General features: G+C 39.0%; 1 protein-coding gene across 2 annotated transcripts in view; it reads right to left on the bottom strand.

Annotated features, from left to right (window-relative positions):
• The window catches only part of LOC115437330 (disabled homolog 1-like), a 61665-nt gene that overhangs the window by 19185 nt on the left and 19066 nt on the right, over positions 1-23414 (bottom strand). For both annotated transcript variants that reach the window (XM_030160551.1, XM_030160552.1), the window contains exons 3-4: positions 9182-9321; positions 1263-1361 (exon numbers count right to left, since the gene is read on the bottom strand). In XM_030160551.1, the coding sequence (XP_030016411.1) occupies positions 1263-1361; positions 9182-9321 (239 nt within the window). The remainder of the gene's footprint in view (positions 1-1262; positions 1362-9181; positions 9322-23414) is intronic.

The following is a 23414-nucleotide window of genomic DNA, read 5'->3' as shown; positions in this document are numbered from 1 at the left end:
GAATATTAGCTGATATTGGAAGCATCCAAGGGGGAACATCGCTAGTATGCTTCAGATTAATGTAAAATACAAAACTAATATGACTAGTCGACTCGATTCATGTCAGCTTTACATAAAGTACTTCCATCGGAATGCTTGCTGATGTTGCTTCGCTGGAGTGATCCCACCATAATAACTCAAGAGGGATATTAAGTGTGGAGTGTTATTTAGTGAGAGTAATCAGTAAATAAAATGAAGAGCATTAGGGGGCATGATTTCCAAAACAACAAATGAGCTTGTCAGAGCTGGTGAGCTGGTTGGTGGTGGCAGAGAGGCTTAATGATTTTTTTTTTTTTTTTTTTTTTTTCATTACAGGCGAAAAATGCTCCACTGTCACCACTAGTCATATTGAAAACAGATTTTTATCAAAGATGAGGGTTTTTGTGAATAGGCTGTTGGAGGTGGGGTGGGGGTCGACAGCCACGGGACAAACGCTGTTGCATAATTATCAGTTTTGCACTAACGACGGCTGAGGTGGAGCCATGGTGTAATTAGCATTAGCAGCAATGATCATTAAGGGGTGGAACTGAGTGCTAATTATCGGTTAGAGCTGATGAGTAGAGTGGGCCTATCTAGCCAACAGTACGCCGCAGGACGGGGAGCTGAGCCCCTCGATCATCCTGTAATGGAACAGCAGGCCTCTGAGTCCGCCAGGGGGGTGGAAGCCAGGATGGAGGCGGAAACAGCCCGTCTCATAACATCACCATAACATTGCTCACTGCGCTATCATTAGCAAGCAGACAGGGCCTGAGTGATCTTAAGTAGGTCCTGCAGCATACCCTTGGTTTACCCAGGGTCAAATATCAAATGTAAGACCTGCAATTATATGCTGTCAAGTTCAATTTTTATGAGCTAAAGGGCGAATTGCCCCGTGGAAAGCATGTTGGTGCTTCTTTTTTTTGCTTTTGAGAATGAATATGGATTTTGGCATGCGGCACAGAAGATTGTATTTTATTTCTTGTGAATTGTGATACCTCTGCAGGTACTGCAATCGTGGTAATATGTCAACCATGCAGCGTGCCAGCCAGGCTTACAAGATGGCGGTGCTGGCAGCCGTTGTGAACTGAACCGTGCAAGTGTCTGCCCTCTGGATGTCCTATACTGTAGGTTCACAGCATAGCAGCTGGCAGAGGCCTCACAGTGCAGTTGTGCCAAGGGCCCCCCCCACCCCACCCCGCCCCACCCCACCCACCCACCTCGCCCCTCTCTGACATGATACTCACCCCTGATCTTTCACAGTAAATCTTTATCCCCCCAAAAGAGACCGTCAAGAAGACTCGCTGCTTGTGCTCCCCTTTGGAACGTGCCGAAGAAGCCATTCCCTGCAGGAGATTAAAAGAAACGACATGAGGAGATGAAAGGATATGAGCTAAGCATCAAAGACAGTGAGCCTTCTTCTTTTCCGACTCAGGTGAGTGTGACAGTGGGAGATGGGGGGGCGAGATTATGGGGGAAGATTGAGGAGGAAGGGTGACAGGAGTTACATAAGGTATGATAGGACAGAATGTTCTTTCATGTGCCTTTTCTTGAAGCTTCACCCGTCGCCTTGTATGTGAGTCTTATTATTATTGCCGTCTTTTTTTTTTCCCCAAGCCCCCCCCCCATCTCTCCTTTAGTTGAAGTCGGTCTACTGTGTTTCAACGTGACATACGTGAGTGCAAGCTAACAACAATAAGGTGAGATTTGCTGACAGAATAGATCGCGCTGCTGACCGACCAAGCCCGCTCCGACAACTTCGCAGAGTGCTGACTGAACAACCAACCCAGCCTTTGAAGTGTGTGTGTTTTTTTTTTGTTTTTTTTTTTCATCCCATGGATCTCAGCAGGTTCTTTTTTTAAATTCTCAACTCTAATAAAGAAAACAATTAACATTTTCGCTTTGCGCCGTCTGACCCAACCTTTACGCTTGACACATCTTTCACAGAACAAAAGCCTGCATGAGAGGAGAAGACAGAAGAATGGAAAAAGATAGGGAGAGTATAAAAAACCTGCCCTCTGTGATGAGTACATCTGCAGACTTGGTATTGTCGCTGAGTGGTCGACCTCTTCAGTACATCACCCCCACCCCCCCACCCCCATCCCCCTGCACCTTTTCATTTAATCTACAAATTAAAAAATCCAGTTGCATTAATCACATTTAGCCTCTGCTCCGTCAATGAGATGATAAAGGAAAACAGTCACCTATACGCCTACAAGAGAAAGACAGCTTTAATCTGCGAACTTTAAAAATGTAATTACTCTCTTTTGTGCTACTTCTTCTGATTATTCATGACAAGTACAAGCAAATACAAATAGTACTTGTTCTTCCACTAGGTGCTCAGCAGAGCTATGACAGAAGAGCCTTGATACAAACAATATATACACCACTTCATGCAGAGAAACCTCATGAAGAGAAAAAGCAGTCACTCTATATGCTCTGGAAATACACTAGCTTAATATCATTCTGGGTAACTCTACAAAGGAGCACCTTGGAAATACTGTTCCGATATTGTGAAGCTGCATGTTAGAAAAAACAGTGAACTGAGCCTGTTGACGTACAAATGCAGACATTTGGAAGTCAGTTTGACACACTGTTTAGACTATCTTCTTAGACTGAGGCCCATTATGTTTGTCTGAGACTCTTATTTTGTGCATTTTTGCTTGATTTTTGTGCTTCAACCATGGATAAAATAGGCCACACAGCTGAACGGTATCTTTTTGCCTCTTTTAAGTGCTTCTCCTATACCAGGGGTGTCAAACTTATTTTGGTTCAGTTCCACATTCAGCACAATTGGATCTCAAGTGGGCCGGACCAGTAAAATGATAACTGTGAAAAAAGTACAATTATATTATGATCAGGTTTACATCTACAAAGTTTCCTTAAAAATCTGAATAACATGAACAATTTGAATTGTCTTAAGAAAAACAATTGCAATTTTAACAATATTCTGCCTCAGTTTATCAGTTTATCATTTACACGTGCATTACAACTGCACAAAAGATTTAGTAACAGGCAGAATGTTGGTAAAATTACATTTACTTTTCTTAAGACATTTCCGTTTGTTCATATTTGTTCAGGTTACATTCAGGTTCACATTTTTTGTAAAAGTATAGTTTAGTAATGTAAACATTTTCATGTAATTTTACTTTTTTCCACCAAAAAAATAAAGAGAAAATTTGGGGTTTTCATTATTTATAGGTTATTATGATAATATTTTACTGGTCTGACCCACTTGAAATCTAATTAGACTGTATGTGTCTGTATGTGGAACGTGAACTAAAATGATTTTGACACCATTGATTGTTAATATCTTAAATGTCATTTTTGCATTTCACAAAATCATCCCAGGGGCCGGATTGGACCCTTTGGCGGGCCGGATTTAGCCCCCGGGCTGCATGTTTGACACCTGTGTCCTATACTGTCCTGACTGTACTGACTCTAGAGTGTTGGTGAAGGGGCAAGTAATCCCAAACATTTGTTACTGACATCAGAATGGAAATATAGGCTGTCATCTGGTGCCTAGAGACAATTCATACCATCTAGTATAGTTCTGTTAAACATAATCAGGTGATATGTGTATATGCATACAGTTTGTTGTATGTAATTGCTTGTTATGTGTAGCACTTTGCTCTGACATGACAGATTTTTATTGCAGAGTCTGTTTTTATTTGTTACCATAGAAACAAAGATAATTTCCTACAGGATAATTTACTAAATAACTAACATGACATCTATGTGGCAATGTTTACATGTTAAAAATATATTCATGTTCATCGTCACTGTTTCGGTTCAATATTTCAACTCTATTTTTATTATGAACATTGATGATATGATTTTATAGGATTAGGATTCTGCACATTAGTGCTGCAACAACGAATCGATTCAATCAATCCAAATTGATTCTTAAAACAGTTGGTAATGAATTCGGCAGTTGATTCATTGGGTCTTGAGTGCGTTTGGCATTGAGGCATGCCTGCACGCTGTGTAATGTAACAGAGGAAAACACCAGGCAGCATGGCTGAGGCTTCGGATGCTGAGTAGCCCCGTTTGGCCAAAAAATTGTGCACCATTTACGTAACAAAACTTGAATATGGAGGGAAAAAAATGGCCAAAATTCCATGGAGCAGTATGTTTTGGGGCTGCCGTGGTCACCGGGAACATAATGTAAACCTATCGTTAAGGTAGCCTACGTGTCATGATTACTTTAGCCCGCTAGCTAGTTAGACACTGTCGTCGTAATTATAACATTTTCATCCATCTCCATTTATCAGGCCACTAGACTAACATTACCTATCGTTGACTGGAACTAATACATACAATGCTAGTTTGACAGCCTATAACCGGAGGTGGTTGAAGACTATAGCTAGCTATTCTCTAGCCATAACAAGTTTAGGTAGCGGGGTAGTGTTCGCTAACTATACCTAAAGCCATTGCAGGGATGTAATCATTTGTGACTTGGCTGCAGCCTATATTGCTTTGGGTTAAATGATTCATTTCATTCATTCATTTGTTGTTTATTTCGAGCATTTATAGAATACATGCAAATTCAACATTCCAAAATCATTCATCTACACTCGAAAAAGAGTGGGAAGAAGAAAAACTGAATTAATCCCACCCCCATTCTCATCATCAAATAACTTAACATAATAACGTTTTAAACACTCACTCCTGTCCTTTGACTTCAAGCCAGAACAATGAACAAAATAGGCCTGTACCGAATTAGAATCAACTCAAATTCAGAACTCAAATGATGTTTGAGAATTGAATCTTTTGTGTGTGTCTGATGAATTGATTGCTTATTAAAATAATCTACACATTAATCAATTATTAAAATCATCGTTAGCTGCAGCCCTACTGCACATGATGCTTCATTCTGAAAATTGATGGCTTCATCTATGCCTTTTGTGTATCTGACTTCCTGTCAGTCTGACCTGTTCTATTTTTAGGGAACTGGAGCGCCACGCCAAGCCGATTCATACACCATGACACACCTTGTGGAAAAATAAGCACTATGTAGAGCAGCCATGGTGAACTCCAGAGGCCGTGATGCTGCTGTAACAGTATGCAGTCTTGTCCCTTGGAAAATAGGGAAACAAGTACTGGTCCATTCTATTACTTGAAAGGAGTCCAAACTAATCTCCATTAAGGGTTGAGTCGGTAAATATTTTTTGTTGTCATTCTGCAACAATTCCATAATAACTTTGCTGTAATCTAAGAGGAAACAGACCCTTATTAAGAAAATCAAACCTGTAAAATGTTGGCCTATTACATGTCTTTTGATTAATGACCAATTCCTCTGCTTGTGTCAGAGGCAAAACTGCAGCCCTACTACCTGTGATATTTTGGCTTCATTTGGCTTTGTCGTCCATCTTTATATAGTCAGAACAGCGAGAAAACTGCAGGAGGAGGGAATGTATTTTCAATTTCTGACATTGATTTCCCCACTGTAGCTTTAAACTCTCAGCATGACAATAAATAAACCAATATGATAAACTTTGAAGTGCTTTTTCATATTTATTAACTCTGATGTAATTACTGAATTTCTAATCGTACATAAATCCCTCAAAAACTACCAGTTACTGAGGAAAGTAATTATATTACCGCCACATAATACTAAGTATTACTGGGTAAAAGGGGGACATGTAAGGCTAAACAGAAAGAGTGGAACAAAACAGGCAACAGAGATAAGACAGAGATGAAGTGAGTGAGAAAGAGGCGGGCGGGCGGGATAGTCGATGTATGTTGTCAATCAGCCATCGGCTTCTCCATTTGGTGGATTAGTCCTCAAGGCAGCGAGAGGCAGCTCAATAAAGACCCCGTCCCCTTCTCTATTCCCTGTCCAGATAATAGCAGGTCTGTATCGACTGCTCCATTGACTCTAACTGGCTGCTGGCTGGTGACTACTGGAGTCATATGGAGGGCAGTGCTGAAATGTCAGATCAAGGCAGTGAAAAAGTTGTATTACTGGACGTATCACTTCAAATGGATATAACGATAAGAGGTGTCGCCCACTGCCAGTACTGCTCCTATATACTGTAGGGCTTCCCACACATTTAAGCTCCAGCACAGTCGGAGAGAATATACTGAAAAAGCCGAGTATACATTTCCATTTGGAGAAGGATTTATTCCATAGCCCACCTACTGGAAAGATGCTTATGTGCTGCTTCTTTTCAACAACAAAGCGAGTGGTAAGAGTTTCCTGCTGTTACTTTAGAGCAGTGGTTCCCAACCTGTTTTAGCTCGTGACCCCATTTTAATATCACAGATTTCTGGCAACCCCAGACATTTTTTTTTTTGCAAAAATTTGTTTGTTTTTGATCATGCGATCGATCGATAGATAGATAGATCGATAGATAGATAGATACTTCATTAATCCCAAGGGAAATTACCATACTATGTTGCAAACTAGAAGCACTTGGAGAGCGCAGACCCCCGCCAAGGCAGATCAGTGCCCCAGATTTGGATGAAAATTTCAGGAAACGCTGATACTAGCACAAGGAACAAATGATTACATTTTGGTGGTGATCGGGGGGTGGGGGGGGCACTGAGCTGCCTTGGCGGAGGTCTGCGCTGTCTTCTCTAGAAAAGCACTCATAGAGCGCAGACCTCCGCCAAGGCAGATCAGTGGGCCCCCCCACCCCCGATCACCACCAAAATTTAATCACTTGTTCCTTGTGCCAGGATCAACATTTCCTGAAATTTTCATCCAAATCCGTCCATAACTTTTAGAGTTATCTTGCACACAAACAGACAGACAGACAAACCAACGCCGACAAAAACATAACTTCCTTGGCGGAGGTATTAAAGGTTCATTTTAGACAACATTTAGACTATATAATGTATATAATGCACCTTTTTGGTGTCTGCTTCTCAGTTTCTCTTGGAGATCTCTTAGCAGGACCAGGCGGGTTAAGAAATCTTTCCATTCTCTGTTCAGTCCGGTGTGACTGTGTCCGGGCAGGTTGAAGCATAGTAACACACATGGTCACATGATCGGGTCAATCAAGATATGCCCTCTCAGATATTATATCCTGCATTTTATTTGAACTTCATTTTTATTAGGAAAAGTGTGTGGTGTTTTAATTATAATGAAATATATAGTGAATCATTAAAACATATTTTCATCAGTATTTTTTGTTTTTTATCAATTACTACAAATTTCAGGTGACCCTATTTGAACTGGGGGTCCTATCTGAATTGGAGTCATGACCCCAAGGTTGAAAAACACAGCTTTAGAGCCTATAAACACGGCTGCCACGAAACACCACAAAATAAACTTTTGAAAGAACAAATGAGGAGATGAAGAGTACTGTATCCAAAAGTACATGTTAATTAACACAAAAAAGACCCAAATGAACACCAGTGACCAAAAACATCAATTGATTTAAACTGTTTAATGACCTTAGAGCCGCTAATCCTATCAATACATGTAAATAATTGGTGTAAAATACAGTCTATCATCTTTTCATGGTCATCAGATATGACCCATTTGGATGTTCAGATGCTCCGTAGTTACCGTGGAAACACTGTCATCTTCTACAACATTGATTCACCAGTAAAACCCAAGGAGTTGGACCAGTGACAGTGAATGGAGACACTTGGTTTATGTTCAGATTATGGTAGATTTTACTGAAAAAGTCACTTTTTTTCTGAGTTTTCTCTGTTTTTGGTTTAATAACCCTCAAATGTAATCTCAGCATGACGATTAAAGTACATGATCAGTACAATAAATATAGGAAAATACCTGATTTTCACTGAAAAAATGTAAAATGGATAGGATAATATTATGATAAATGGTGATAAATCACTTAAGAAAGGTTAGATAGAGAGAAAAATCTATTTGGGAACTGCCACAAAAGCAGCACTGGGTCTTTATGGGTTAAAAGTATAATGTAGAGTAAATTTCAACCTGTAAACCCAATTTTTCTCTCTATTTAACCTTTCCTAAATTATTTATCACCATTTATTATAACATTATTCTCTGCATTTTGCATTTTTTTCAGTGAAAATCATCTATTTTACTCTATTTAATTCGTTGATCATTTAGATGTTCATCAAAGCTCAGAATAAATTCAAAGGTTATATGAAAACAGAGAAAACTGAAGAAAAAGTGGCTTTTTCAGTAAAATATATCATTAACTGAACATAAAAGCAAGTGTTTCCAACCCCTGTCATTGATCCAACTCCATGGTTTTTACTGGTGAATCAATGCTGTAGAAGATGACAGTGTCACCATGGTAACTACGGAGCCTCTGAACATCCAAATGGATCATATCTGATGACCATGAAAAGATGATAAACTGTATTTTACGCCAATTATTTACATGTATTGACAGGATTAATGGATGAACAGTTATTCAGCAGTTTACATAAGTAGATGTTTTGGTCACCAGTGGATGTTTGGGTTTTTATGGATTAATACAAGATTGTTCGTCACATCTGTGTAGCATTGTGAGTTACAGCTGAGTTTAACCCACTTTACTTCCAATATCTGGTGAAAAAACAGGCTAAAATATTATCTAGGTCACATTATCACAGTTTGCATATGCTCTGCAAGTATAACATTGTGGGCTTTGTTGTAAAAATAGTAGTGACTGACATGAGAAGACATACACAAGGCAGACAAATTGGGTGTTTAGCGTTTTTTGCAGTCACACGGCAAAAATGAAAAAAAAAAAAAAAGAAAAGAAAAATTCAACAAGGGATATACTGCTTTAAACGTATGAGAATAGACACCAGTTTGCCTCCAAGGTCACGAAAGAAGTATGAATAAATGGAGAAAGCTGTGAGCATCACTAAAAATACAGCAACCCATTAGAGGGAAAATAAAAGTACAAAGCCTCAGCAGGGTATAAAATCAACCTTACAGTAACGTTCTACAAAGAGCTCCAGAATAATATGGGTAGACTTTTATTTATTCTGTCTGGTCAGTTCTTTACAACCCCCCCCCACCCCAAAGTGAGTCACATACAGGTCAGGACAGCTCCCATGACTCATTTAGGAGACAATACAGACATGGCTGAGCATGTTCTCTTCAAATCTGACAAAGATGAGTGAAGAGACTCAGTGATACATACAGAGAGGCAAAAACACACACATATACATGCACACACACACACACACTCAATCACACATGTACATACACGCACACACAAATCCGCACCTTGAGCTTCATCATGGAGTCCTGGCACAGCTTGTCCCCGCGTGCTGCTGTCACCTCATCAATCCCGATCAGCTTGGCCTTGTAGCGCACGCCATCTCCACGGAAACGCTTAATAAGCCCCGCCTCACTGCGGTCCTGACCTGCGGTGGAAGATAAAGAGAAAAAAGAGAACGGGAATAAGAATAAGGAGGAGAAAATGAAAGAGAGTGATTACAAGAAACGCGGGAAAGTGTGAGCTCAATTGAATCCTACAACTTGAGTATCATGGTCTGTTTGAGGTACAGAGGCTGCTAAGTGTGTGTGTGTGTGTGTGTGTGTGCATGTGCGAGTTGGCTGCTCTGATATAAATATTTATGGAATAGGAAATGCAGAATGAATAGCAAATTAGCAGCAGCGGGCAAAGCTTGAAATAAAATTGAACTTGAAATTGAAAATGAAGTTGGTTACAGCCAGCGGACTATCACACCAATTCAGGAAAACAAATGGAACATCGAAAACACCCTGCCGTCGCCAATTGCAGGTCATTCACACAGAAAAGTGAGGTAGAAGGTTACGAGGCGGCTGAGAGGGGGGCTCTTACTCCCACACAGCACCCACACCCACAGTTCCCATGGGGGCTATTGGTGGTGACAAACTGGGTTGAATGACTATTGAGGGGAATCATCTCGGTCCAGTGCTCACCCACAATCCACCACCAATGGGTGATGGATGTTGGGGTGGTGGCGTGAAGATGGTGGGACGGCGGCGCGAGACAAGGGTGGGTGGGTGGGTGGTTGGGGGGAGTGGGTGCATGTTTGTAACTATGGCCTGTGGGTTTATACTGTCATCCCCTCCCTTCTCCCTCCCCATTCCTTCTGCTGATTATTCTGTCTGTCAATCTCTACAGCCGCCCTGACACCACCTTGACACTGACACCTTTCTCATTTTGTCTCGGCGCTGTCTGCCGTTGTACCGTTTTGATTATGTGGATGCGAGCCTGGAGCGCTGTCTTGTACGTCTACAATGTATAAACCATCCCCTCATAACTTGCGCGGGGTTTCTCAGCCACAACACAGTCTGCCATCGCATTTACACAAAGAGATAGCGGGATTCCAAATCAAGGTCACCGGCACCTTGGAGAATTTAACAGTTTTCAGGCTCCTTGTTCGCTCAATTCTAGGTCACGAGTCTGTATATTACATCTGTTAACGGTACATTTAAGTAGCTGGTTTAGCTGCGTGCAAGAGGAGGACAAGGTTTAATATCCCTAACACAGTCTGTCAGGCTGCACTATAAGACTATATTAAACCAAAATGAGCTTATTCCACCCCAGAAACACACAGCATTACCATCCATGCTACTTCTACTCTAACACAAATGGAATTTCTCTCCCTCCCCATGCCTCCATGTCCCACTGATAAACCTTCCTGGGACTTTACAGTGAGAGAGAAAAAAAAAAAATCAAAAAGAAAAATGGGAAATTAAGAAAAAGAGCAAATTAAGCAGCTTGTGCAAATGAAAAAAAAAAAAAAAAGTCTTGATTCAAATGCTTGCCTTGGCTATGCACACCCTCTCACTAATTCATGAGGGCACAATTCTCTAAAGGGGGGAGGGCCTGACGATGCTAAAGTCATTAAAGTCTCTAAGCAAGTGAATGTCAAATCTGGGTCTAATTCAGACTTGTTTCTCTGCCAGAGGATAATGAGTCTTATATACAGCCACCGTGTATCTCCATCAGCCTAGTGTGTGCCAAAGCAACCATGTAGAGAAATGAAGATTACCACTTTTATGACAAACTCACTAAAAATGACAAAGTGCAACCATTTGTATGTCAAACGTGATGGTTATACTGAAATGCTGCAGGACAGACGCACGGAATTGTACAATAATTATTGCTGTACCTGATCCATATCGTCCTTCGTACACTGACTGTAGTCTGTTCATACACTATAATGCATTCCATCCTGATTTTACTGACTCATACACTCTGTAATGTAATGCAAAATGCATGCTGCTCCAGTTGCATTTTAAACACGATCGGCCCAATTGAGTGCAACTCTCTCAGATGAGCTTTAACCAGATGTTCTGTGCCATTTGTTTCTTTACATACGGCATGCCATTTCCCCTAATAACACTTCAGGAGAGATTTAGAGGTTTATGCACAGATACTGTAAAAAAAAAAAAAAAAAAAATTAAAAAATAAATAAATCTAGGCCTTGCATACCCAATGAAAGTCTTGACACTGTGGAATAACTTGTATGCTACGTGCTCTGGGTTCAGATCAAGACAAGTGTGTGCTGTATTTGAGAACTAAAGAGCTGCAGGGCATGCTGTTTTATGTTGTTACACACGGTAAGAAGAGAGAAGAGAGGGAGGGGGGAAGGTGTGTGTGTGTGTGTGTGTGTGTGTATGTAAGGGTGTGTGTGTGTGTGTGACACATATTCCTCTGGATTTACAATTACCCAAGGTTGAACGGTCCTCCTCACAATATTTCTGGCCCATAAGCTTGATGCTCATAATTTGTCTGACACAGAGTTGCCTTAAGTGTTGTCTACTGTTAGTCTGTGTCTATGTACATCCAACAAAACTTACAACGTGAATGCCACTGGGGACACTTGGTGGTCTAAAGGTGCTTACAGACTAGGAGATTTCAGCAATGTTATAAGTTTATTGCAAGCTACACTACGCAACACGAATCTAATAAAGTTGGCTATGACAATAAGTTTGACGTATGTAGACGTTATGATGATAAACCCAACTGAATTGTAGGCTACAGTGTATAATGCACACACACACACACACACACACACACACATACACACAAACACAGAAGAACACGACCCCATTAGTGCACTGTGCTACGAATTGCAACGTTGCAACAGTAATATTTATGTATATGGAAATAAATCCAAAGAGGAGGAGGAGGAGGATAATGTGGACTCGGTTGTGGCCTGGGAAAAGAGACAAACTTGGGATGCTTGCGGGTAATATTTCTTAGTATACCTAAAACTGTGACATTTCATGCTGCATTCCTACTTTTTGGTTACTCCATATACAGTCGGGTCTGTGTATATTTCAACAGTGTCACAGATTTTGTAGTTTTGCCTCTGTACATCACCACGGTGCATTTGAGATGAAACTATGAAGATGTGACTGAAATGTAGACTGTCAGCTTTAACCCTATAACGCCGAATGTATCTTATTTGACACATGAGTTTTGAAGCCCTCTGCATGATCAGTGTGATTTTTTTTCTTGAAAAGCCTGATGTATACAATTAGATACATGCAATACACAGATAATCCACTAGGGGGGAGGAATTCATTCACCAGAGGCCTTTCCAGTGATACTACAAGACTGTCATTAATGAGGAAGGAGGCAGAACTTTGCCAATTTTGAAAAGGAATTACCAGTTTGTTAGATATTATGTTTTTGTTTGTTCAGAAATAATAATATTTGAGCGTTGAGATCCAATGTATCAAATATGATACAAAATTGAAGCTCATTCATGGAAACTGATATTTGAAAAACATTTTTTTGGTTGTTCAGAAGGAAGAAGGACCAATAAAGGCTCCAGTTTCAAAGAACTGGAATTTTCTGTCAATTATTTAATGGTTTTACAGAGTTAAGTAGAAATTTACGTTATCTATACTTTACTGGAGTAATTATTTTTCAGCTGACTTTTTACTTCTACTCAAGCCCGGATTAACCATATGGGCAACTGGGCCCGTGACCTCTGAAGGGCCCTGGGTAGCTCGGGCATAACGAAAATATCTAGTTATCTTTTGCTTATAAATGAAACTGTCCGCTGCCCGGAGCCATTGCACTGCACAGAAACCCTGCTCCTGCTGTCTGTGACTGTGAGCTGAGACCCTCTCCTCATTGGTCAGTCCAAAAAGCAAATCAGCGGTGACGCAAATCAACGTGCGTGCACTGAGCGGGATGTGAGATGTCAAGAACTATGCGACATATGTACGCAAATCAAAACAATGTTTACATTGCATATACTTTAACTCTCTTGTTGAATTCTGAGGTGACAAGTGGATTTCTGTTTAAAATTCACATCTGATTGTATCAGATTATGTTTGTGTTTTGTCTGTGGGCTTTTTCTGACGATTCAATACATTTGTGCTGGCAAAAAGTGTTCTTAAATAAATACTGGCTACTTTGGAAATGGTTTCTTATTTATTTTTTTGTGAAAATGGAGGACACTTCCCTCTCTTTCTAATGTAGTGGATCAATTTTAGATTATACTGATGCTAATGTGTTTTGTTTTCATATCATCATATGCAAGTGTGTGGCCTTGACAAGAGGCTATAGTGGTGCACTTGTAGTTATACGAGCATTTACACATTTGTACATCAAAATGCATTTGATGATAGTTAGATATTGAAGTATGGGGTATATTTACATATATTCCTGGAATTTATTCTATATTTTGCCAGATTATAGGGATCCTGGGGTTGTGATGATGGGGCCCTTGAATATTGTTGCCCAGGGTACAATGAATTGTTAATCTGGCCCTGCTTGTCCTTACATTTTCACGCAATTATCTGTACTTTCTACTCCTTACATTTTAAAAATAGCCTCGTTACTCCAATTTCATTTCTACTTGTTTTCATTCTGGCTTGTCATCAAAAAAAAAACTATCCAGATAAATCGCACGATCCGGATAGACAGAGTGAATTTGATTGTGGTTGGATGAGAAGTACAAACACATACTGTTCTTCAGAAGGGCCAATAACGGCTCCAGTTTCAAAGAACTGGAATTTTCTGTCAATGATTTAATGGTTCAGGCTTTACAGAGTTAATTCAATGCATTTCACAAAAAAATATTGCATCAACTTTTAGGAATTACAACCATTTCAGACATAACCCCTCCATTTTCAGAAGCTCATAAGTGAACAGCTATCTTTTATCTGCTTCTTTTGTTAAAAAATAACCAGAGAACAGGCCACATCTGGACATGAATCTACTTATCGATCGGTTGTCCAATTACTTTTTGGAAATACAACCATTTTAAACATAGTCCCTCCATTTTTAGATGCCCAAAAGTAATTGGACAACTGAATGATAAGCACCTTCATGTCCAGATGTTGCCTGTTTGTTTGACAAAAGAAGCAGATAAAAGGTTTGGATTTGGTAGCTGTTAACCTTTGAGCCTCTGAAAATGGAGGTACTATGGTTAAATTTGTTGTAATTCCGATTATTGATTAAACCCCTTGAGATAAAGCTGAACGTCCACGCTTCAATTATATCTTGGTGGCTTCATTTCAGATCCACTGTGGTGGTTTACAGAGGCAATATTGTGAAAATTGTGTCACTGTCCAAAAATATACGGACCTGACGGCGGGTAGCAGTTGCATGATGAGAAGGTCATCTTTTATTTAATCTAATGACATAATTTTGTCCCAGATCAGTTTCGTGAGACCGTCTTTGAACCTTTCTCACAGTAAGATATAGGACGTTAAAAAAATTATCAGACCACCCTTGTTTTCTTCAATTTCTTGGTCATTTTAATGCCTGGTACAACTAAAGGTACATTTGTTTGGACAAATATAATGAAAACAACAAAAATAGCTCATAAGAATTTAATTTAACAGCTGATATCTAGCCATTTTCCATGTTTTCTTGATAAAAACCAAAATCATTTAACCCCATAAAGCCTGAACCATTAAATCATTGACAGAAAATTCCAGTTCTTTCAAATTGGAGTCTTTATTGGTCCTTCTGAACAACCCAAAGAAAAATTTTTCAAATATCAATTGCCATGTATGAGTTTCAATTTTGTATCATATTTGATACATCGGGTCTCAATACTCAAATATTATTATTTTGGAACAAACAAAAACATGATATAACACAAACATGTCTAACAATGAGTAATTCCTTCTTAAAATTGGCAAAGTTTTTCCTCGTGACAATCTTGTAGTATCACTGGAAAGGCCTCTGGTGAACAAATTCCTCCCCCCTGATGGATTTGAAACTGGAACCTTTATTGGTCCTTCTGAACAACCCCAATTTTTTTTTTTTTTTCCCAAATATAATTTTCAAGGTATGAGTTTCAATTTTGTATCATATTTGATACATCAGGTCTTAATGCTCATATATCATTATTTTTAAACAACAAAAACATAACATAACACAAACCTGTCTAACAAATTGGTAATTCCTTTTCAAAATTGGCAAAGTTCTACCTCCTTTCTCATTAAAAACAATCTTGTAGTGTCACTGGAAAGGCCTCTGGTGAACAAATTCCTCCCCCTTGGTAGATTATCTGTGTATTGCATGTATCTAATTGTATACATCAGGTTTTTCAAGAAAAAAAAAATACCACACTGATCATGGAGAGAAGTTCAAAGCTCATGTATCAAATATGATACGTTTGGCGTTATAGGGTTATGTTCTTACATCAATATCTATGGCATTGTACTGACAAAAACAGTGCTTTTAGGCATTCCATGTTTTCTTTTCTGACTGTTTTAGTCACATGACACACACAGGATTTAGTACTTGATTGCAGAACCACTGTTTTTGATGACTTTTGATGGTCTAATCATGTTTTTTTCACCAGAATTACATAGTTCACACCTGGTTTAAGAAGCAAGCCTCATGGGTTACAATACAAATTGGCAGCTTTGTCAAACAGTCCTTTGTTAACAAACTGAAATGGCATAAAATATTCCAATCTGGAACACCTGACTAGATAATAGACCAATCTTGATATCAGATGGTTATAAATCAAACACTATAATCTCCCACCTGACAAACAGGCCATGCACCGGGACCACAGAGAGAACAATTACCATTAGCCCTGCTTCATACTGTTTCAGGGTTTGTCTGTGATCACAGTGTTGTCTCCTCTTTCTTGCCACACTAGAATGGGGACAGTGAAGGGACAGATGGTAACAGATGGAGAGTCAGAAGTGCCCCTCCAGATATAAGGACTTGGCAACAAGAAAGTTTTTGTTGGGGATCCGGGCACTGAGGCAGCTTAACCTTTGACCCTTTCAGTGTGTGGATCCATGTCTGCTTGTCTCTTTCTGTCAGTGTCTGTGTCTGCCAGCAGGCCACACACACCATCCATTTAGATATAATGACAGTGTATAGCAATTCCCACTGTGTCATGTTTCAAACCTGCATTCGACGGACATCGTTTTGTGCATTTCTCCACAGTGCATTTGACATTTATAACATAAAAACAGTAGGTAATGTATGTCCTGTATGTGTCGGCGCAGGGGGCTGATTACTTAAAGCAGCGGTGAGGAGAATGGATGTCTAGAGAAGGCAAATCTGTTCCTGCCATCTGCCTCCACCATGTGCACAAAACTTTCATAAGCATCAACAGACACACAGATACACATTTACAAACATTAAATCGGGCATGTGTTCCCTCGTCCGATCCAAACTCGCATTCAGTCGAAATTCCTCCAAGCGTCCTTGGCATTAAACACAGGATTAAGTTGTTTTTTGTTTTTTTGGTGAAAATGACGGATTGGCTGAATCAGTTAAAGAGTTAATGAGTGGTATTGTAGACATTGTCGATGCAGTGGATAGACTGGTGACTCACTGCAGAGTAACACACAGGTATTGATGTGTGCTGGATTATGAAGCTCATTCTTTAAGCAGGGGCTCCACTACGCTATTATCACTTTTATGATGAAGTGGTGTGATGAAATAGATAGATAAGTGCAGCAGCAAATGATTTGGCCAAATGCGGGAAATAGTGTTTGAACACGGTGAAATGCTAAGTATTTTTTTTTTTTCAGCATCTTATAACCCCTTCAATGTCATGCATTCAGAATGAGAGCAGACTGCTGGTTTAATCTGCAGTTTGCTGTCTCGCTCTCCTTTTCCTCCTCTCTCAGTGTCTCTGTCCTCCTTCCCTTGTCTCTCCTTCTGAAATGAATCATTTTTTTTTTGTGCATAGATTACAGTGGGAGAGCAACAGTTGCTATGGAGATAGAGTAAAGTCACGCATGTAAAGCAATTCTGTCGATGGGTAGAGGGGAGCTTTGGCTTTTCCATGGCAGTCAGAGTTTGCTGCAGAGAGGTTTGATTTTTCCAAAACGTTTTGAAAAGAATGAGATTCGGATACGCTGTGACAGCCATAAAAACAATGCAACGTGCCCAGTATATCTTATGCTGGGTTTTATGCATATTTTTACTGATCCAAATGCACTATTTTCCTCTGAAATAGATGGCATTTTTTAAATGGTATGCACAAAATATGGAGAACAGCACATTTTTTAGGGCACGGCTGATTTCTTACTGTTCACAAATATATGCAAAATACAGTGAACTGATGACATTAATTATTTGTGTTCTTTGTGTTAATCATTTACGGCAGCTATTTCTGTTTCTAATACTGTGTTATATCAGTGTTTCATAAGCTAGAGTTTCTCCTGTATTATTTGTAGTTAAATGGTAAATGTTGGCTTTGAACTAGTTTGGAAATGAAACAAAATAGCAACCATTAGCATTAGCATGATATTAGCATCACATTAACTGGCATTAGCTGCTAGCGATAGTTACTTTGCAATGTACTCTATTTAATCTCTATTTTAATATTTTACTCTATTTTACCTAATTTAATGTTTTCAATGAGTGTTTTTTTTTTTTTTTTTGTTATACACGTTAGACATTGTAGATGTTTGTGGCAGCTTTCCAGTAGTAGGTACTGTGTTGTATTTCCTCTAAAACTTGAACTTGAACTTAAAACAAACATTTCAGACATTTTAGAGCATTGGAGTGTGGTCATATTATTTCTCTATTCCGAGCTGTGTCAAGGAAAATGTGATGGAATATAACACTGGGTTACAAAAAAATGTTTTTTGCAAGTTGTCTAGGTTTTTTCAACTGAATTAGGACCATTTTGCACTGCTAAATCCAAAAATGACATCTGTTTTTCTCAATCAGGTCAGGTTTTTTTGCTAATTTGATTTTGAAAAATTTGATCTTCTCACAAAATTGATTACATTTTTGTAACTTTATTAGCTGATTTTTTTATATAGTTCTCACCCAAAATAGGTTTTAAGAGAAAAAAAAATCATTTTTTAACAGGATTCCTGTTAGGTACAATGGTGTATTCACCGCAGATGTAGCAGAATACATCAGGCTTATTTTTGCAAGATCTTCTAGTCGAAGCCATTTCATTCACCTGTAATATTAAAAAAAACATTAACCATAAATTGGCAAAAGTAAAATCTTCAGAACTTGTTTATTGCAAGAAATATGAAAGAATTTTATATCATATGATGTGAAAATGCCCATAAATGTAAGCAAAAATATTAAAAAGCCAATGTGTAGCATATTTCAGAAAGTTGACCTGATTGAGCAAAATTAATGTGATTTTTGGATTCAGCACACCAAAATGATCCTAAATCAGCTCAAAAAACTTCAACAATAAATTTGCTGTTGACCAGTGTAATATAACATTGCACTTATTGTGATGACAATATGACTTCTAATATATAAAAAAACCCAACCTTGCAACTGCCACTAAATTGACAGAAATTAGTCCAAGGGCAGCTGATGATTTATTAACTTGCTGAAGTTGAATACATGTGCATAAATACAGTATTCCTATTCTTCACCCTTCAAGCAGTCCTTTGCGATGTTTATTTCAAATGTTTATATCACTATGATGATGAAAACATGATTTAAAGGTCAGACTCATCATGAGGAAATCCAACATACACATCTTTGTGTTGTAGTCACACTAATTCAGTACTAATCCTCTAATTCCAGAAACTTTACCCCATGTAAATGTCACCTTAAACCCACAGTACGCAGCTGTTTTACAAAATTCTAAAAAAAAAAAAAAAAAAAAGTGATGATTTGATGCTGTTATCATAATTTTACCAAGGGCTAAATGGTTGGATTGAATGTCAGAGAAAATATTAGCCTTCCACACTGTTGATCTTTTCTTAGCAGTTTCACATCCATTTGAAAATAAACTGAGCTTGGTCTATGTGATCAGCCTGATCCTCCATGGTGTCCTTCAACTGGCCCCAGTCAGTTCACAACTACCACTAGACGTGCTGCCTCACAGTCTGCATCCATTACGTGGCCCCATTTCCATTTATATGGATCTAAATAGCATCTTTGCTGATTGTGACAATGGTCCCTGCAGCATGTGATTAACATGGTAAAGTCAGGGGCTGATAGCCTGCGCTGATAGCCCCCTCTGATGAGCCGCATGGCCATGTGCGTAATAGCCCCCTCGCTCGGTTCTTACCCCCCTCCACTTAACTCGAATCGATGGGCCCTCCTCCAGCTCGGTCATTCATCTACACAAGCCGACAGAGCCACTGAAACAGCCACAGAGGACCTGGCCCCGCGGCCCCGCTCCAGCCGGCCCGTACAAGCCAGATTTACTGGACTAGCTGGAGTGGCTTTATTCATGGGTAGAGAAATGAGGGAAAAAAATAGGATGGAGAGAGCGAGAGCAAACGACAAAGCATCCATTTCTTGCCCACTTCCTTCCCCCTCCCTCTGGCCCTGATTCTTTCCTCTTCTCTATCTCCTCTTCTTTCCTCCTCTCAACCAATTCAATCCCATTTCAATCTCCCAGTGAACGTTCAGTGAATGCCTCTTCCTATTACATCACTTATGCTGTTCATCAAAGCGACAGGGTGTGAATTACCCCGTCCATGACACCTAAATCATGGTACTACCATACCCTAGGGCTACAAGGAATAGCTGTTGCTACATCTGGAACCCTGGGATGAGGACGGTAGTTTATGGCAAACCTGACTGAGTGAAGCTTCTCTCAGTGTAGTACAGCATTATTTTAGCCCCAGTCAAACATGGTTAAAGTTATGTGCACACCCTGCTAAACATCAAACAGCTATTCTGTCCTGACTTCTTTGTGTACGTCTTGTATTACTTAACATAAAGGTTTAGTGCAAGAGTTCCCAACCTTTTTTGGCTCGTGACCCCATTTTAGTATCACAAATTTCTGGTGACCCCAGACATTCAAAATGGAGAATTGTTTTGCTAAAATTAATTTGTTTTTGATCATGTAATAGTTTGCTATACTATATTGCAAACAAATGTTAATTTTAGAGGACATTTAGTCTATATAATGTATATTATTTTGGACGGAGGCAGAAAAGCCGCGTGTAGATTACTGCACAAAGTGAGAATTTTATTCTCCTTGGTCAGGATATGTACAGTCAGTCCAGCTGTGATTTACAAGGCTGACAATTAATACTGAACAAACAAGAACTCAAACTATGAATTATGAAAGAGCTGCAACATCTGAAACTGACCACAATGAACATTTGAAAGATAAACAGCATCACAGTGCTTCAGTTTCAGCTTCACAGTTTGTCATGTCTTTTATGGATTATGATTGTCTCTCTCAACTCACCATATATTTTTGATTTTTTTTTTTTTTTTTTATCAATTACTAGAAATTTCAGGCGACCCCATTTGAATTCCAGGTGACCCCACGTGGGGTCCCGACCCCAAGGTTGAAAAACACTGGTTTAGTGAGTGGCACATAGTGGTGAAACTGTAGAGTACAAACAACTAAATACTCCTTCCCTCACATTCCTGTATTGCAAAGGTCAACAATTAGACCCAGTATTTGTTTTGGTTGGTCTAGGCTTTTTATGCTGCATTTCCACTATGTGGTACCAGCTCAACGTGACTCGACTCATCCTTTTTGTGTTTCCATTATGAAAAAGGACCTGGAATCTGGTACCCGGCACTATTTTTTTTGGTATGCCCTCCGCTGAGGTTCCAAAACTGAGGAACAGATACTAAAACGTGACATGTAAACACTGCAGACCACTGATTGGTCAGAGAGTTGTCTCTGTGACCCACCGTTTTACAAAAAACAGATGCAGAAGTTGACAGTAAATATAGCGGTAGGTTAATCCACATGATGACAGCCCGCAAAACTATACCATAGTCGGTTGAGGAGATTCAGTCTTTGGTGGCCGACAAAAAAATTCAGCATGAGCTTGACGAGACGAGCGAGTTTATCAGCAACTCTCTGAGCAGACGACACGGAAGTAACGTGCCGCATCGCTATGACATCCAGGTACTCTAAAGTCGGTAGTATCTTGTAATGGAAACAGTCTGCAGGAATAGTACCCGAGTCGAGTCAAGCCGAGCTGAGTCGAGCCGGTTCCCCGAAGTGAAAACGCGGCATTAGTTAGAAGGATAATAACTTTGGTTTATGCTCAAACATAGTAGGTGATGGCAATGCACCTTAATGCTGCATGCTGTAAAACACACAAAAGGAGAAGCCTGTTGTAGTTCTTGACCTTTCATACTAGGTTTCACAGTCTGATTGGCCTCTCAAGCAGTTCTTCAAGTCTCATTCAACACAGAATTCATTTTTATTGAAGGAATGCTCAACTAAAGGCTATAAAATAATTGTGGTGTTCCCCAAGGGTCAATTGCAGGTCCTTCCATCTTTTCAACTTGACATGCTGCCACTTTACAAACCATCATCTGAAGGCATGACAGAAGTTTCTATATCTATACTGATGACTCACAACCAGCAGGTACCCTTTTAACTGCATTTTAAATATAAAATCACTGGATGACACATCATTTCCTACCACTCAATCAATACAAAAGCTAGATTTCTGTCAAAAGTGATGAAGCTCTGAGATTCAAACTTTGTGCAAAACTGCAAGCACTGACATTGAATCTATGCCAACAAGTAAAACAAAGCTACATATTTTGTTATTCAGAAATTAATTTTAATCTCACATTAGAAGAATTTAAATAAAAATGCATTTTCTTATCTTAAAAACAAGCTCTTAGAATAGCAGAGAACGGTTGTATTTATTAAAGCAAACTAAAGACCTACATTTTAATTTTGCTTTTAACTCAATTTGGTCATTTTCATTATATTAATTTATTATGTTAAGGAATTATGGAGCACAGCTGTATTGTTTTATAATATAAAGCATTGTGTGTTACAGTTTTCTTTTTTGTTGTTGTTGTTGGATTGCGTCTGCTTAAAATGTGCTGTTGAAGTAATTTATGTTTTCAGTGGTTTGTTTCCACACCCGTGCATCATAACACTATTTTCTCTAAATCCACACATATTTTTAATCACTCTAAGATCATTCTAAATATTCCTATCCTGTAATTGTTCCATCTTTCCAAACTTGCAATTATTTTTCTTTAGGCCCACACACTACACAACCACTACATTGTGCATGAAGACACTTTTCAAATCCAATGTAGTGAAATTACATACACTGGAATGTGCAGGGTGGGTTTGGGCAACTGTTTCTTTATGTCTTTTGTCATGTTGCTGCAAATAAAACATGACTCTAGAGAAGCCGTGCTCAGTTGTGTTTTTATTATGCAGTATAGTAAGTAGGGGGTAGAAAACAAATATGGCATATTTAGCTTCATCTTCTACCTCCATAATGATAATACTAAAATAAACATGAAGAAAATAATGTTCACTTAAGTACAATACTCCAAGAAGACCTCATTTGACTGCAGTATCACACAGTAATTGGAAACTCGAGTGTGTTGATTAAGGAAGGTCTTAAATGTTGTGTGATATCAACAGAAGCATATATCACACATTTGTTGCTACTCATTTAAGAGTTAGTGATGACTTCATTAATAAATTGTGTTGATTTATGTGCCCAGTTGGTATCTCATTCATGTGGAAGATTTTTTTTTAATAAATAAGAGACATGGATTGGAAGAGAGGAAGTGGCCTACTTTGACTGCTTATACCAGTGTTTTTCAGCCTTGGGGTCAGGACCCCACGTGAGGTCACCTGAACCTTAAAACTGAAATTTCCAGTAATTGATAAAAAAAAAACAAACAACAACTTAGTAATAAAACTATATGGTGAGTTGAGAGAGACAATCACAATACATAAAAGACATGACAAACTCTGAAGCTGAAACTGAAGCACTGTGGATCTGTTTATCTTTCAAATGTTCATTGTGGTCAGTTTCAGATGCTGCAGCTCTTTCATAATTCATAGTTTGAGTTCTTGTTTGTTCAGTATTAATTGTCAGCCTTGTAAGTACAAGCTGGACTGACTGTACATATCCTGACCAAGGAAAATAAAATTTTCACTTTGTGCAGTAATCTACATCTGGATTTACTGCCTCCATCCATAATAATATACATTATATAGACTAAATGTTGTCTAAAATTAATAATTATTTGCAACATAGTATAGCAAATTATTACATGATCAAAAGCAAATTAATTTTAGCAGAAAAAGTCTCTGTTTTGAATGTCTGGGGTTGC

The sequence above is a fragment of the Sphaeramia orbicularis genome, chromosome 17 (genome assembly GCF_902148855.1).
Source record: "Sphaeramia orbicularis chromosome 17, fSphaOr1.1, whole genome shotgun sequence".
In the NCBI taxonomy this organism is placed as follows: domain Eukaryota; kingdom Metazoa; phylum Chordata; class Actinopteri; order Kurtiformes; family Apogonidae; genus Sphaeramia; species Sphaeramia orbicularis.
The sequence above is the reverse complement of the archived record's forward strand: the minus strand, read 5'-3'. Positions and strand labels throughout refer to the sequence as shown.